This window comes from Hylobates moloch, unplaced genomic scaffold (genome assembly GCF_009828535.3).
Source record: "Hylobates moloch isolate HMO894 unplaced genomic scaffold, HMol_V3 SCAFFOLD_3, whole genome shotgun sequence".
NCBI classification, from domain to species: domain Eukaryota; kingdom Metazoa; phylum Chordata; class Mammalia; order Primates; family Hylobatidae; genus Hylobates; species Hylobates moloch.
This window is the reverse complement of record NW_026652278.1, coordinates 25,776-42,069: the sequence shown is the minus strand read 5'-3', so window position 1 is coordinate 42,069 and position 16,294 is coordinate 25,776. Positions and strand designations below refer to the sequence as shown.

At 49.1% G+C, this 16,294-nt stretch overlaps 1 protein-coding gene and 1 pseudogene across 3 annotated transcripts; both read right to left on the bottom strand.

The window, feature by feature from the left end:
• Positions 1-1,358: 1,358 nt before the first annotated feature.
• On the bottom strand, positions 1,359-13,046 carry SYCE1 (synaptonemal complex central element protein 1). Of its 3 annotated transcripts, none has more exons than XM_058435852.1 (14): positions 12,920-13,046; positions 7,560-7,622; positions 6,768-6,827; positions 6,344-6,418; positions 5,633-5,680; positions 5,330-5,384; positions 4,538-4,627; positions 4,228-4,291; positions 3,449-3,515; positions 3,248-3,371; positions 3,064-3,174; positions 2,818-2,905; positions 2,432-2,596; positions 1,359-1,785 (listed from the first exon to the last, which is right to left on the bottom strand). In XM_058435852.1, exons 1-13 carry the CDS (start codon positions 12,990-12,992, stop codon positions 2,459-2,461), a joined length of 1,056 nt encoding a protein of 351 aa, XP_058291835.1. In that variant the 5' UTR covers positions 12,993-13,046; the 3' UTR covers positions 1,359-1,785; positions 2,432-2,458. The 3 variants fall into 3 exon arrangements, with proteins under 3 accessions (XP_058291835.1, XP_058291834.1, XP_058291836.1); XM_058435851.1 differs by having other exon boundaries at positions 12,917-12,992; XM_058435853.1 differs by lacking the exon at positions 12,920-13,046 and adding an exon at positions 9,168-9,551.
• A 2,526-nt stretch (positions 13,047-15,572) lies between these two features.
• LOC116481703 (shadow of prion protein-like) lies at positions 15,573-15,944 on the bottom strand (annotated as a pseudogene).
• Between the last annotated feature and the right edge of the window lie 350 nt (positions 15,945-16,294).

The following is a 16,294-nucleotide window of genomic DNA, read 5'->3' as shown; positions in this document are numbered from 1 at the left end:
TCATGGGGTAGAAATGAGAGGGGTATCCGCATTATCACCTCTAGCGACCCATGAGCAAAGGTTTTGCATTCTGTTCCCATGATTGTGCTCTTAGGTCTTAGTTCTGAAGGAAGAAATTCTTCCACTGACACCCTGGTGATTCCACTGAACTGCAAAGCTGCCGCTGGCCACTTCGGGCTACTCATGCTTCTGAATCAACCAGCAAAGGGGGAGTTACTCGCTGGGGTGATTGATCCCAACTACCGAGTGGAATTCGGACTACTCTTTCATAAGGAAGAGTGTCTGGAATACAGAAGATTTCTGCAAAATTTTATTGAAATTATAATGGACTTATATGTCCTTAGGCAGGAAGGACATCTTTACAGTAATGAGTTTCCATTAATGAACATGACTTTCCTCCATTTATTCAGATCTTTTAAATTTTCTCTAAAGTTGTTTTGGGGAAATAATGTACATCTGTCACTATATTAATTCCTTGGTACATGGTATTTTTATAATACTGCATTTATTTTAAAGTTTATTTTTGCTTTTTGTAGCTGGCTATTAGTTCTAGCAGGTATGCAATGGGCTGAGCTCTTTTGCTGGAATGAGATGTACCTGCATGGCAGTGACCCCTAACTGAGGTGTCAAATATACAGATTAATAAGTGAATCCAAGCTGAGTTTGGGTGTGGTTTGTCCCATCTCATCACCATTGCTATTGGTAGTAGTAAAACTGATGATTAAATAGTTCCCACTTGGTCTTGGTGAAAACATAGGAGATCTTCTGTTGGGAGCTGGTTAACCGTGAGAATATGTCTACATGATCAGCAGGGTATATAAGAAGCCCAGCTTACACTATACTCCTACACTACGGCTCCAAATAGTATAGAGAACCAGCTCTCCCGTTCTGAGGTATTCTACACACACAGCTGGTTTCTTATCTGAGGAAGAACATCCTGGCAGAATCCTGCAGAGAGAAAAAAATAGAGCTCGTGCCAGCCTCTCCTGACCCTTCACTGAGGCAGCCTTTGGCTGAGATGCTTATCCTTATCTGATGCATATCATTTTGTTACTGGTTTATTGTATCCTTTTCAATCAACCAACCGTAGATTCCTAAGTGATGTATTTTGTGGGTCCTGTGCCCTAGCATTGAGACCTAAAGGTGATTTTAAAATATTGACCTGTATTTAGCAAACTTTTATACTCATTTAGACGTTGTGAAATTTATCTGTAGATTGATTCATAAAGCATATAATCATAAATCTGTCTTAACTATTTCACTGTATAGAACTTCCAGTATGATGAACAGTATTTGAATATTGCAGACATCCTTGAGTTATTCCTAACATGAAATTCTTCAAACATCTCACCAATAAATCTAAGGGAAGCTGACTGTTTATTAGTCTTTTTTTTTTCACATGAATAGGTGAACTGTGTCAAAGGCCTTTTATTCATTAACTGAACAATCATTGATTTTTAAAAAAATTGTGGTGAACCAATAAAAGCTAAAGTTCCTTCTAATCGTGGGCTTAACTGAGTTACAGTTTTAAAATGTGGTGTCTTCATTGCCATTCAGTTCAATATATTTTCTAACTTCCACTTGATTTAAAAGTCATGTTTGATAGTGTATTGCCAGTTTGTTTAAGACAGGTATGATTAACTGCATCTTAGAGAACTCGTCTGTCCTGGACTGAGTGAAGAATTTCTGCACTTTGCCATGTTCCATTTTTCCGTGGAAACAGTGCTCTGCAGTGAGCCTCTCTTTTCAACTCCAACATGTCACTGGTCTACCTGGTCTGGGAGCCTGTCAAGAAAAGGGATTGCTTTGTCATTAATTCAATGCATTCTGACTCAGGAGATGCAGACTTTGACTCCCACCATTGGCCTTGATTGGGTCAACGCATTTCAGTGAATTTGAAACATGCATCAGATGCACATGACTTACATCCTAGTTGATTGACCCCTGCAAGCTGAGGATTTCTATCCTGTTCCTGTCCAAAAGTGCCTGAGTTATACATTTTGTGTTCTTGAGAGCACAAACTACACAGCTAACCGGTGGGGACTACCATATGGAACCGACTGATTTTGAACCCCAGCTCACTGATCCTCATTTTTAATTTTTTTTTTTAATTTCGGGGAGTCTGTGTAGTCCAGACCTGTAATGAAGGAATTGAAGAAATAATCACAAGGTGTGTGTATGTGTGTATGCAGGTGGGTTCCAGACCTCCTTGGCCCACTGTGAGAGCGTCTTGGGCCTGCATCCCTCTGCCTGAGGACCCAGAAGTAGCTGGCAGGTCCCAGAGATGAGCAATCCAGAGACCAGGAGGTTAAGGAAGCATTTACTGAAAACCTGTGATGTACCTCTGGCCCAGACCAAAAGGCAGAGTCAAGCCAAGGCTTCGATTAGTCACAGGAGACTGGAGATCTTGGGCCCGACCCCTACTCCTCACCAGTAGACTCAGCTGAGACGGGCTGTATCAAAATAGCTCCTTTATTTCCTGAAAGCCCCTTGGGCTAAGGTCGGGGTGGAGTGTGTCCTCCTGGCCTATGAGGACATCAGGCCCTGCTCGGTGTGCAGCTCCAGGTCTTTCTCCTTTTAGGGGCTTGGGACTGGCCTGCAGGAGGTTAGTGTCCAGGGTGGGAATTTATACCCATCCCCATGGCCACATGGTCCCCTCCTGCCCCATCACCACCTTGGGTGGACCCCCTATGGGAAAGCCCCTCCCCACAGACCATCCTCTGAGGAGTCCCAGGACCCCCTCCCTTGTCCTCCCGCCCCTTCCGCCGTCCCTTCAGTAGCTGTCTCTGTTCCCTGACGCCCACTTCTGGGGCTTACCACATCTCCTGGGCCAGCCTCTTCCTCTTGTGTGCTCTGGGCTTGGGCAGGGAGTTGCATTCCATGCTTTTCCAGCTCTTCCTTCAGCCTGGACAGGAAGAGGTAGGATGGGGGAAGGAAGAAGAGGAAAGGGTGGAGGAGGGACAAGAGGTTTTCAAGAGTCAGAGAGACAGAAGGTGGAGAGAGGAGATAAAACATCGGTCACTTTCCTGGTGGGGGTTGTGGGGACAGGGCCTCCACACGCACCTCTGCCGCTTCTGCTGCTGTTGTCGGCACTTCTGCTGCAGCTGCTGGTGGCGCTGGGCAGCAGCTGCTAGGAGCTCCTCAGCCTTCCTGTGCTCTTCCTGAAACAGCTGCCTGTGGGGGCCCAGTATGGGGTGGTCAGCACTGGCCACTACCTCCTCCTACCCTCTTCACCTCCACATCTTACACTGTGGCTGCAGCCTCCTGGCTGTGGAGAAAGAGTCCCTCATCGAGGGTGGAGGGGCCCTCAGCCCCACACAGGGAGCACAGCTGATGCTTCACGTCTTCCAGTGTCGCCTTGACCAGCTTCTCTGCAGCATGAAGGGGCAGGTGAGCACATGAGGGCACGTGAGGTCAGATATGGGCCACCCACCATCCCTGGCCTCACCTTCCTTGAGCAGCTGCTCCTTGCTGCTGTCCAGGGCACAAATCTCCCTTGCCAGCCGCTCTGGCCTCTGAGGGGGCAGAAAAGAGGCCTGTCCACTCCTCTTGGCTTTCCCCCATGTCTCAAAGGCGGCTATCTGGATCTTGTTTCGTACTTACTCACTATGCCTCACTTCCAACAACTCTGCCCCTCAGTGCACACCAGCTACAGTACAGCCTCAGGGTCATGGCACTGGCCATTCCCTCCCTGTGCACTTCTGTTATCCCACATCTCTGCAGTACTGCAGTGGGGATGCTCATGGATTGTTATTTATAACAGATAAACCTGCAAACGCTGTGAGTCTTGGCTGTTTTCTGGAGGATCAGGTATCGGTTTAGCTCTGCAGCTCCTCCCCACTCCCCTCTGTCCTAGTGTGACCTCCTCACTGAGCCCTTCCTTCCTAACACTCACTGTCTATTTTCTCGTTTAGTACCTAGGATCCTCCTGGCGGACAAACACGGGCTGCTTATCCTCATTGTCTCCCTAGTGACCGTGATGGTCCCAGACACATCCACGGACATCGATGGAAGACTTGACCTTGGCCTCATCAGAGATCCCCCTGACCACTGAGCAGCAGGGTCACAAGGAGGTGACAAGGGACTGGATTCAGGCAATGTCAATCTTAGCACCACCAAGGCTTGCTTGGGGACTGGTTGTGGCAGGTGAGAGGAAGAAGTGACTGTTTGGGCCTGGTGCTGCTAGGGAAGATGTGGAAGCGGGAGGAGTGGCTTTGAGGGACTCACGTGGAAGTCCCAGAGGTCCTTGTGCTGGCCCATCAGATCTTCCAGCTGTTCCTCGAATGTCAACCTGGGGGCCAACCATAGGCATGAGGGGATATGGGCTGAAATCATCACCTTCACAGCCTGTCCAAGTCTGTGGGTCTTCAGGCACAGACTTTGGGGTGCTTTGCCCGTGGTCTCTGCTCCACTGGGAACATCTTCACCACCTGGAACCTCCATGGCTCAGTGTAGCCAGCCCTTCTAACCCCCATCTTTGACATTGTATCCCAACTACCAGCCATCCAAACCCCCTGCCTCAGATGCTAAGGTTTACCTCAGCTGTCTCTGTTTGTTCTTCTCTTCTTCAATCTGCAAGTTCAGGGCAGAAATTCTCTCCTTGCACTCCTGCAACATGGTGTGCTTCCTGGGAGAGGTGAGGCAGCCCTCAGCCATGTTCTCTTAAGCCCCAGGAGGGCACTGGGCTGGGGCTTCTGCCTCCCTCTATTGAGGCTATTTTTTCCCTCTACATTAAGGTCCTTCTCTGTAACATGTGGTGGGTAGAGAGTGAGATGACCACTTGCCCCCTGAAGTATTGTTGTCAGGTTAAGAGAGATTAATGTGACATGGTCAAGTGAGCAAATGCACACACATCTTAGTATCGTCTGGTTTTCCCAAAGAGCTGAAATCTTAGGGTGCCAGGGCCTGGGGCCTCTGGTAACAAAATGAGCTAAATCAGGAGGTGGAGAAATGGATGGACAAATCGATGGGTGGATGAAAAGATAATGGATGAATGGATAGAGAATGGACAAATGGTTGGCTCAATGCCTAAATGGACAGATGAGTGAATAGACATCCAAGGAGTATGACCAAGAGTAAAAGGCAAAAAATAAAAACCAGCTGAAGAAATTTAATTGATAATTTAGCAAATGAATGTCTTGCCATTGAGAGAGTTACCCTTAACACTACTGCCAGCTGTTGGAGCCGAAGGGGAAAGACACTCTTTGGACTCTCCATTGTTTAGAGGGAAACAATGAGAGCTGTGGGTCTCAGATTCATCTTCCTGCCTCTTTCTGCTCTACCAGAATAAAGAGGTAGTGCAGAGTGAGGCTCAGCTGGAAGCTCTTACCTCTGTGCCTCACTTTCCTTTTCCTGGCAACGCAGCCGGAGGATCCTCAGGGTCTCTGTAGGGAGAGCAACAGGGCCCTATGAGAACCTGTCAAGGTATCGGGTTTTGGCAGGGGGAACACGGCCAGATCATGTCAGGTCTGTGGACACCTGATTGAGCTTTAACATTTACTACATGTCTGGTGGAAGCCACAGGAGAGAGGCAAGCTGGGACAGGTTTCAAAAGGCTTCAGCTGCCATAGGGAGAGTAGGCTTCTGTGGGTTGGCAAAGGCACAAGCCTGGAGACAGGGGAGCGGCAGATACCTTGTTTTTTGCTCAAGATCTCCTTCAGTTGTACTTTCTCTCCACGCACTGGAAAACAGTGACACATTTTGGCATCAGGGACTATGCACTGCACCCTCAGGGATGGGGCTTGCTCACGGTCACATGGGAAGTTGGGCACAGCCTTGGCCCCAACCCAAATGTGAACCCCTTGAGGTGAGCCCCTCCCTACCCTCTGGTGCCCACATTCCCTGTAAGCACCAAAGGGCCTTCACATTTACAGAGGGTGGCTGTGAGGGCCCTGGAGGATGCCCATGCTTTTACATGGGGAGGAGAGAAAAAATACAAACACCCATGAAGTGGGATAAGGGCTATAAAGAAACACATCAAATAGGATGGGGCATGTGACCAGATAGAGGCAGGGTGCCATCTTTAGATGGGATGACTGGGGAATGCCAGTCATCCTGTCTGGGGACATTCTAACTTAGAGCTGATGATGTGAGGAAAGAGGAACCTGTACTATCTCAGGAAGCACAGACAGCATCTAGCAAAAGCCCTGAGGTGGGAATGAGGTTGGAGGGTGTTTCCTGAACACTCCCACAAGCAGAGAGGAGAGGGGGAGATTGGCAGGACATGAGGCTAGAGAGGGTACAGGACCCTTGGCCATGGCAAGGATGCTGATCATCTGGAATACAGGGTTAGGGGAGGCTTAAGACACTGTGGGGACCTCTGGGTGACCCCCGGCTCTCTTACGCGAGTCCAGTTCCTTCTGCAGGGCCTCACAGATGGTCCGGGCCTCTCCTAGGTCTTTATTGGCTTTCTTTTTTGCTTCACCAAAGAGCAGAAAAACATTGTGTGAGTGCAGCCTCTATTCTCTTGCCAACAGTGACATTTCTCATTTGCCTTCAGGTAAAGCTATAGTGGCCTAGATTTTATAGAGTAGGAAATGAGGCTTCTGGCTCTCCTTGCCAGGCTCTGCTGATAGCAGGGACAGGATCATGGGCATGTAACTATGGCAGTCACATGCTGAAATGCCCTGTACTTAATTTAAGGCTCTGCTGTTGCTGTTGTGAATAACCAGTAACTTTGGAACAAGGGACCCTGCATTCTCATTTGGCACTGAGCCCCGCAAACCATGTAGCTGGTCCTAGCTGGCAGCCAAGGCGCCTGAACTCACCTTGCTGGACCTCATTAATCCGGTTAATCAGGACCTCAACTCGGGGCTCTAGGCTTCCCACTGCAGGGAGGAAAGGAGGTTGAGTTGACACGGCAGGCAGAGGTGGGGCAGTTGCCAGCCTTGTGTCTCTGCTGCTTTCACGCAACACAGATCTATTGAGTACCTCCTGCAAGCAGGTGCTCTGTGGGGCCCTCACAGGGCTCACATTCTGGGTGGGCGAGACTGGGAACAGACACCATAAGATACCGAGTGGGGCTGTGGTAACCGTGTTCAAGAGAAATAAAGTAGGGCAAGGGGGGTTAAAGAGCAAAGGAGTGGGAAGTGCTACTGAGATATGGGAAGGTATCATGAGGGCCCCAAATCAAGTGGTAGGGGGGCAGGCCCTGCAGCTCTTTGGGTGGAGTTGGGAGATAGTCAGTGCAAAGACCCATCGTGAGGTGGGAACATGGCTGGCAGGAGCCTAGTGAGCAAAGAGGGAGTAGCGGGTGAGGGAGAAGGAAGGGAAGTGAAGGTGGCAACTTCTGGATCTAATGGACTGCAGCGGAGCCAAATGAGTGACCAGTGAGAGGTTTGGGACAGGGTTTTGGGAAAACATTTTGCCTTCCATACCCTTTTGCTTCTTTAATTTTGAATCATGGGGCCCTATTTTTCGTTTAAGTAATTAAGTTTTAAAAGGAAGAGAAGGTGAAGAGGATTATTTCCCAAATTCGTACACTGTGGGGCCTGAAATTAAACCCACATCTGCCTGGCCCCAAACCTCAGGCTGTGCCTCACACAAAGGAGACACATGACCTTTCTGCAGCTTTTGCACCATTTCCATCAAGTCTTCAATTTTCTGTGAGGATGTGTCCTGCCCTGTGGAGACAAAACCAAACATTTCAGAATCAAGCAGGGTGAGAGGCCAGCCCCTGGGCTGAGACTGAGGTAGGCTGAGGGCAGGTCTCCAGCCAGAGTGGTGCCCCTTCTCCTTGTCCTGAGGTGGACAGTACACTAGATGAATCGGGCTCCTCCATGGTCAGCTTTTCCCTATAAGGTAAAATTATACCAGATATTCTCTTTGTAAAACTGTGGGTGAGGGCAGGGGTGTACTCTCACTGCTGAGGCTATTCAAAGTAAGGTCAAAGCTCCTGATATAATAATTCAAGAAAAAAAATGAGGGTATAACAAACTGGAGCAAGGAGTCAAAAATCACTGTAACTGGCAGATGACATAATCTAGGAAGTTCTTAGAGAGTTTTCTACAAAACCATAAGGATTAGTAACAAAATGCATTAAGATGTTAGGTTAAAAACATATATAAATACAAATAGCTTTCCTATATATAACCAATATTAACCCTGAAATTTCCCCATAAAATATTTCATATTAATTTTTATAATCACTATTGGAACCTATTTTTAACACTAAAATTAGTAGATCTAAGAAATTACTATTTATGGCATTAACGTTGTGAAAGGAAAATACATCTTTTTATAAATAAATCTTTGAAAATAAATCAATTCAAAGTCATCCCTCTGCTCACTGAGATAAATGCATATCTGATTTTGTAAAATAAATATCTGAAAATAAATCAATTCAAAGTCATCCTCCTGCTTACTCAGATAAATGCATATCTGATTGCCTCCTTTGGAAAGGTTAATCAGAAACTCAAAATAATGCAACCATTTGTCTTTTATCTACTTATGACCTTGAAGTCAACCCCCCTGCTTCAAGTTGTCTCATCATTGCTTTGAGTTGTCCCACCTTTCCAAATCGAACCAATGTTCATCTTACATATGTTGATTCATGTCTCATGTCTCCCTAAAAAGCATAAAACCAGCCTGTGCTCTGACCACCCTGCCACCCTGGGCACAGGTCATCAGGACCTCCTGAGGCCGTGTCACAGGCATGCATCCCTAACTTTGGTAAAATAAACTTCCTAAATTGACTGAGACCTGTCTCAGATTTTTGGGTTTCGCATTTTGGCAACCACAAAGGGATTCTGAGTAGAGGTGCCCCTGATCTTTGACAAATATCCTATCAGTGCTTGCTAGCAGCTTGAGCTATCTTTATGGCTCAAACTGATATGACAAATTGCTGAGTTCCGGAAGTCCCCCGTCCAGGGAATCCCTCATTTCCTAAAATTCGCTCCAGATCCAAAGTTTATTTTGCTAAACAACTATTTTTTTTTTGGAGTTTTACTTGCTTCCAACACAGAAGGCAAGTTTTCCTGCTTCCATGAAAGTTCTGGAGTTTGAACTCAGTCCCAACAGGGAAGACAAGTTTGAGGGTTTTTTTCCTGCTGCTAAGATGATAGAGAGCAGTCTTCAGCCTAAGACCCATCCTTAGGTAAGTAACTGAATTGGGGTTTGTCTTGGCTAAAGGTAAACTTAACAACCAGTTGGTCTTAATTTTTCCTTACCATTAGAGTGTCCAGTAATCATACAAGTTGTGTGATCATTTGTTTGTTTTGCTTAACTGGTATTTTTGTTGTTGTTGTTTCTTTCTGTTTTTGTTGTTTTGGTCCTTTTCCTATTGTGTTTGGCCAATTCTGACTTGATCAAATCCAAAGGAAAGTTCCAAATTATGTGGAACAAGGCCTCTGAAGTGGCTAAATTCCCACCAGAAAAGGGGTGGTGGGGGAAGAAAAAACAGCCAGCAAAAGGAAAAAAGGCGGGGAAGATTTTTGATTTTGACTACTTAAGGGGCTTTATTTACATAACAAGGCCACCTTTTTGCTAGCCAGGCCGAACTGAAAGAGAAAGGATTGTCACCCCACACTGCAGTTCCATAGCTAAGGTTCTGTCTTCTTTTTTCCATGACAGCCTGGGTTTGGTTCCTAAATCAAGACCTTTCTGGTTTGATACTTGGTACTTCTGAAATAGCAGCTATTTGTCCTAGCTGAAATATGTTGATGAGATTTAAAAAATTTTTTAAAAAGAAACTCAAATGGTTAAAAGTCATCTTAATTAAAAACTAACATCCAAGATGTGTGCGTGTGTGTGTGTGTGTGTGTGTGTGTGTGTGTATTTAAAAGGGCTTCATGATTTTTCTTTTTTCTCTCTCCTAGGACCTTGTGTTTTTTGAGCAAAAGTTTTTTTTTCTTCTCAGTTGACTGAATGCTATTTTCTTCATTTAGTTCTGCTGTCTCTCCTTTCCCTTGCATGCTCTGCTGCATGAGGGACCTAAAATAGTTTCTAATAGCCTGAGGTTCCTTCAAGAAAATGGAGAAGGCACCAGACTCCCTTTTGTGGAGAAAATTGTTTTTCCTTATGTATCCCCAAGAGTGTAAACACACAAGTTCATGTCAGCTCTTAAACTGCTTGCTTTTGTATTGTGTTACCTGATTTTTTTTTTTTTTTACTAATTATTGCAACAAAAGCTACTCTTGGATTTTTAAGGAAGAGTATATTTTAGACACTTAGAAATATTTTTTTTAATGTTTTTTAAGTGCACTGGAAAAGCATCCATGTGGTCAAGCCTCATAATAATTCTCCCTTTTTGGAGACCCAGGATTTAGTGTGGCCTCTTCCCAGAGCTCAGAGACCCAGTTAAAAGATAGGTAGTCACTATCTAAATAAAATTGATCTCCTGTGATCCAAACACCTCCCACCAGGCCCCACCTCCAACATTGGGGATTACAATTCAACAAATTTGGGTGAGGACACAGATCCAAACCATATCACAGGCCAAGGCCGAGGCATGGTTGAGAAGGCTCAGAGGCACCTGACCAAAGTTTGTAACAGTTTTGATTGACATTACCAAATTACCCTCCACTGATGTATACAAGATACCCAGTTTTTCATTTTTACCAATCACCTATGTTTCCAAATGTGTTTATCTTTGTCAACCAGATATGCAAAATTAAGGTGGCTCCTTACAAACTTTCTGATAGTAAATATCAAAAGTTTGGGTGCATCTTCTTTTCTAAGACTATGTCCTAAGTAATTCTGGATATGGCTAATGGACAAGGTGTTCATCACTATATTGTTTATAATAGTGCAAAACTGGAAGAAGCCTAAATATGCCTTAGGGGATTTGTTAAATAAATTATAGCACATACACAGGATGAAATCATTTACAGCCATTAAAAATCATGCATACATGCTTAAGGCCAGGCTCAGTGGTTCACATCCATAATCCCAGCACTTTTGGGAGGCTGAGGCAGGAGGACTGCTCGAGCATAGGAGTTCAAGAGCAGCCTGAGCAATGCAGCAAGACCCCATCTCTACAAATAAAAAATTTAAAAAAATTATCTGGGCGTGGTGACATGCACCTGTGATTCCAGCTACTCAAGAGGCTGAGGTGGGAGAATCTCTTGAGGCCGGGACGTCAAGGCTGCAGTGAGCAGTGATTGTACCTCTGCACTCCAGCCTGGGCAACAGAGCACAATCTTGTCTCAAAAAAAAAAAAAAAAATCAAGCATAAAATTTTGTGAAATGCTTATTTTTGAGTTTATGGAGTCCCCTCATTTTGGTCCCACCTGAACTCTTACACAAATTACTGCTCATAAATTTTTGCATTAAGTTTTAAATTATTCAAGTAATTGGTATGTGTGAAAAAGCATGAAGAAAAAATTGAAACAGCAACATTCCCTTTCCCCAGTCATTCCCCTTTCTAGTAATAACTGCAGCCAGTTAGGTGAAGACTAATAGACCTTTTACTAAAATGTATCTAGTGTCACTGACCCTGGATAACATCCCTGCTTCCTTTTCAAAACAGATAGACTAAAACTGGAATCTTGTCCTTTAAATTTCTTCTGTAGCTGGTTACTATAGACTGAATGTTTGTGCCCCCATCCATAATTCGTATGTTAAAATCCTAACCCCCTAGTGTGACTGCATTAGGAGGTGGGGCCTTTGGGAGGTGATTAGGTCATGAGAGTAGGGCCCTCAGCAATGGAATTAGTGCCCTTGTAAGACCAGAGAGGTCTGCAGCAACTTCCCCAACATGAGGACACAAAGAGAAGATGGAAGTCTATAACCAGTAAGCAGGCCCCCACCAGACACTGAATTGCACCTTGATCTTGAACTTCTAGCCTCGAAAACTGTGAGAAATAATGGCATTTCTGTTGTAGCAGTTTGAACTAAGGCACAAGCGACGTTGGTTAAACCTTATCTAAATATACTAGGTTATGTGAGGAACATGGAGCCATGATACTGAAAGGCTAGCACACTGGCGGGCCAGCAGGTGCTTAATGAAAGGGATACGTTTGTGTCTGTCCTGTTTACTTGCTTTGTCCTTCGCTGGGGCTTTCACTGTGCCACATCTCACTGTAGGAATGTTTTCTGTGCTTAGCTTGTTTCAGTATTCAAACCTTCATTTTGTAAGAACACAACAGAGCACCTGCCAGGGCATTCACGCAGGTAGGGCTGGAGGCAGCCACTGGCGTTTGTTAATTGCAGCATTTTAACTCAGGGGAGACAGATGATCTCAGGACAGAGTGACAAGCTGAGTGACAGCAGGAGGGACGTCACCGTACAATTCTCTCCACTTTTCTGTAAGTTTGAAAATCCTCACAAAACACCCAGAGGCACACGGCATCCTGAAGTGGAAACGGCCAGGACAGTGTCCTTTCTCTTTGTTGGGCTGCAATTTCTGGACTTCTGTACAACTCTGACCAGCTGCCTGTCCTCCCTTCCCAGGGTGAGGTAGGAGCCACTATGGCAGGTCAGGGTCAGGGAGAAACAAACGGGGGATCTGCGTGGAGTCGGCCTCCCCCGGCTCCCCGGGGGCGTCGGGATGCTGGGTGGGGGGACCCACTGTCAAGAACCAGTTTAGTGCGACTGGGAAATCTGGACACTTGCTGGTTCTGGGGAGAGGAATGTGGAATTAGGAATTCCCTTGGGATCGGGAGCGTCAGGAAAATGTCCTTTTTGTTTTCAGAGGTGTATATGTAAAGTCTGTGGGGCGACGGGAAGGGATGTCTTTTGACTAATTACCTAAACCAAAATTGGAGCAACTACGATAACAGTTCAATGCTTTCAGACAAAGTGGGGGGTGTGCGGGCAAGCACTCCCTCATCTTGGCCGAAATTTTTCTGAAGAAACCCGCTAAGTCTCAATCAGCACCATCAGGACTGAGAGGAAGAAGCAGCCGCCACCCGCGCCCCAACCCTGTCCCGCCTCGGCGAGGTCAGACCCTGACGCACAGTTCCCTGCCTCCCACCACTACCTCCGGCCTTCTCAGCCCTGTCCATGGCTTCTGCGGTGGGCTCGGCTTTCGATGTCAGGGACCTCCCGGCCATTTCCTCTCAGCTCGCCAGCGCTGGTGCCTCAGGAGGGAGCCTCCAGTGGTGATTGGAGCAACCGCTGCTGGGGGCGGGACTCCAGGCAGCGCGCCTGCGCAATGCACTCCTGTGCGCGCCTGGAGATGTGAGGTAATTCTCTGGCAGGCTTGCCTGGCAGCTAGTGCGCATGCATAAAGGCGCGAGGGCTACAAACGTGGCGTGAAACCCTCCAGGGCCATGTGCGGCCGTCCAGGCTTGCGATTGGCCCGCTGCCGGGTGCCCCCGCGCATGTGTGCTGGCTTCCGAGGGGACCGGCCCTGGTTCTGGAGGCCCTCCCCACCAACGAGCAGTACACATGTGTCGCGCCAAAGCTTCCTGTGAAGTGTGCGTGTCTGACGGATGACTCCACAAGGCGCTGTGGCCCCGGTAGCCTCATGAGGTGGCGGCTCTGCGGGACCACACCGCCGCGGTAGTGCAGGGGCCCCAGCGAGTGAAGTCTGCGGCAGTCCCCGCTGGGCCTGCTGTTCCCACGCGCGCAGAGGAGCGCAGCCTGCCCCTAGGCCGCATTACCGTGAGCTCCATGCCCACAGTGGCCCAGGCCGGCCACACGCCCACGGTCCCTTCTGCACGGGCCCTGCCACGCTGGGGCCACCGTGGAGGCCCGGAGGGCCCTGGGAGGAGGGAGGAGGAGCCGAGGTTTTCGGAAGAACCCAGCCCTTCACCAGCCAAGGGAGGCCACGATGCATCGCGACTGGTTGTGAAGAGCCAGGGGAAGAACTTTCCTGTGCAAGTGAGTGGGAGACATCAGAACACCTGCTTGTCCTAAACACGAAGCCTCGAATCCTAACCTATAAAAGATTACCTTAGGGTTTAGGGTTAGGGCTACAGATTAGAGTTAGGAATTAAGGTTAGAGTTAGGGTAGAGTTAGGGTTGGGGTTGGGGTTTGTGTTAGGGTTGGGGTTAGGGTTAGGGTTGGGGTTAGGGTTTAGGGGTTAGGATTAGTTGGGGTTAGTGTTAGGGGTAGGGGAAGGATTAGGGGTAGGGTTAGGGTTGGGCTAGGGTCGGGGTAGGGGTAGGGGTAGGGTTTTATGGTTAGGGCAGGATTTTAGTGTTGGGGTTACAGTGTTAGGGTTTGGGGTTAGGGTTTGGGGCTAGGGGATTAGGGTCAGGGGTAGGGGTTAGGGCTTGGGATTTGGCTAAGGTTTGTAAGGGTTAGGGGTTAGGGTTTTAGGGTAGGGGATAGGGGTTAGGGTTAGGGGTTACAGTTTAGGGTAGGGGGTGAGAGTTAAGGGTTAGGGTTAACCTTAGGAGTTACGGTTGGGTTAAGGGTTAGGGGTTAGGGATTAGGGCTAAGATAGGGCTTAGGCTTAGTGTTGTTATGGTTAGGGTTAGCTTCAGGGTTTGGTGTCAGAGGTTAGGGGTAGGGGTAGTGTTAGGGGTAGGGGTAGTGTTAGGGGTAGGGGTAGGGTTATGGGTTAGGGTTTGTGGTTACAGTTCGGGTTAGAGTTTTAGGGGTTGGGGTAGGTTCGAGTCGGGTTTGGGGGTTAAGTTTATGGCTAGCGTTAGGGTTAGAGGGCTAGGGTTGGGGGTTAGGTTAGGAGTAGGGGTTGAGGTTATGAGTTGAGGTTAGGGTTAGGGGTCAGGGGTCCGGTCAAGGGTTGGGGTTGGATTTAGGGGTTAGGGGTAGGGTTAGGGCTAGAATTAGGGGTTCGGGTTAGGGGTTTGTGTTGGGGTTGGGTTGGAGGTTTGGGTTCGGGGTCAAGGTTAGGGTTGGGGCTAGGGCTTAGCGTCATGGGTTAGGGGTTAGGGTTAAGGTTTAAGCTTAGGGGTTAGTGCTTGAGGTAGGGGTTAGGGCTTAGGGTTTGGGGTTAGGGGTTAGGGTTAAGGGTTAGTGTTTTGCATTAGTGGTTAGGGTAAAGGGTTATGGTTAAGGGTCCAGGGGCTAGGGGTAGGGGTTGCCCTTAGTTTTAGGGTTAGGATTCCTGGACGGACGGCTTTCCTGCTTGGGAATGTCCCTGGGCTGTGAGATCCACTCTTCTCTTCTGGGCAGGTGGTTAGCACCTTACATTTTCCCCTCACTTCCCCCCTAATTCTTAAGTCCTTTGGTCCATTTCATTACTTCTTTTGGGGAGGACCTGATTCCTCAGGGCCTCAGTGGCAGAACCAGCTTGAGGTCACCTCCCTGCCCATGCGTCACCACGGCCCCTGGGCAGGCGAGGGGAGCCGGGGTGGCTTGGGTTCCTGGCCTTAGCACCTCCCTTTTGGCGGCTCTGGAGCGTGGCTGGGCTGTTGGTACAGGAGCCACAGGCCGCTGCCTTTTTGGCTGGGGGGACCCTAACATCCTGGAGCGGATGGGGCAGGGCCCATGGTCTCCTCTAGGTGGGAGGTGGGAGGCTGAGGCGGCGTGTGCAGGACGGTGGATGGCGAGGCGGCATGGGCAGGACGGTGGATGGCGGGTCCACAGGGACAGCCAGCAGCTCCTGCACCCGCTGGGGCTCCAACACTGTGGGCAAGGGAGGAAGGGGGAGCCCAGGCTGGAGGATCCTGGGGGACGGTGCTGTCCGGGGGCCAGATGTGGTCCCCAAGCCCAGCCAGGCCTAGGGCCGCAGCAGCCCCAGGGCGCCGAGGGCGCCGCCCAGCATGAGACAGAGGCGCGGGCCACGCGTGGGTTCAGCGCCCAGAGTCCACGTCCAGTAGCTGTAGATGCCGAGCCGGTCCTGTTGCCTCCGAGAACCCAGTCCTCGTCCTCCAGGCCGCGTTCCCCGGGTGCCGCGGCCCTTCTCCAGCCTGATCCCGCTTCCCCGGCCGCAGCCACGCGCAGGGAGGAGCCCGGGGTGCCATAGCGCAGCGCCGGCCTCACACACACCCTCGAGGCCCCTCTCGAGCCCCCGCGGAGCCCTCCGCAGTCGCACGCAGAGGAAGGCGGCCGCCGGAAGCAGAGCCCAGCCGTTCGCGGGTGCCCAGTTCATCTTCATGGGGCCAAACCTGCGGGAAGAGAGGGAAAGGGCCCTTAGTTTCCATGGAGATCGGGTGTCCAGGGGCGGAGGGCTCAGGGCTGGAGAGCAGAGGGACCCTCGTCTTTTGTGGGATCAGGGTGCCCCCAGCATCTTGGAGGCCACTGAGGCCTGGGGGGCGCGGTTTAACCTCTAACATCAGTGACTTAGGCCTGAGGGAGGCGCTGGGAAGTGGCGGGTGGGGCAGGAGGGTTCTGCAGCTGAAGGTTGTGCACCTGGATTGGGGGCGTAGAAGCGGGGCAGGAGCGCCGCGATGGGAGCGTCCAGGCCTGGGGGGCGTCTAGGCCCTCGGCTGGGGGTGCAGG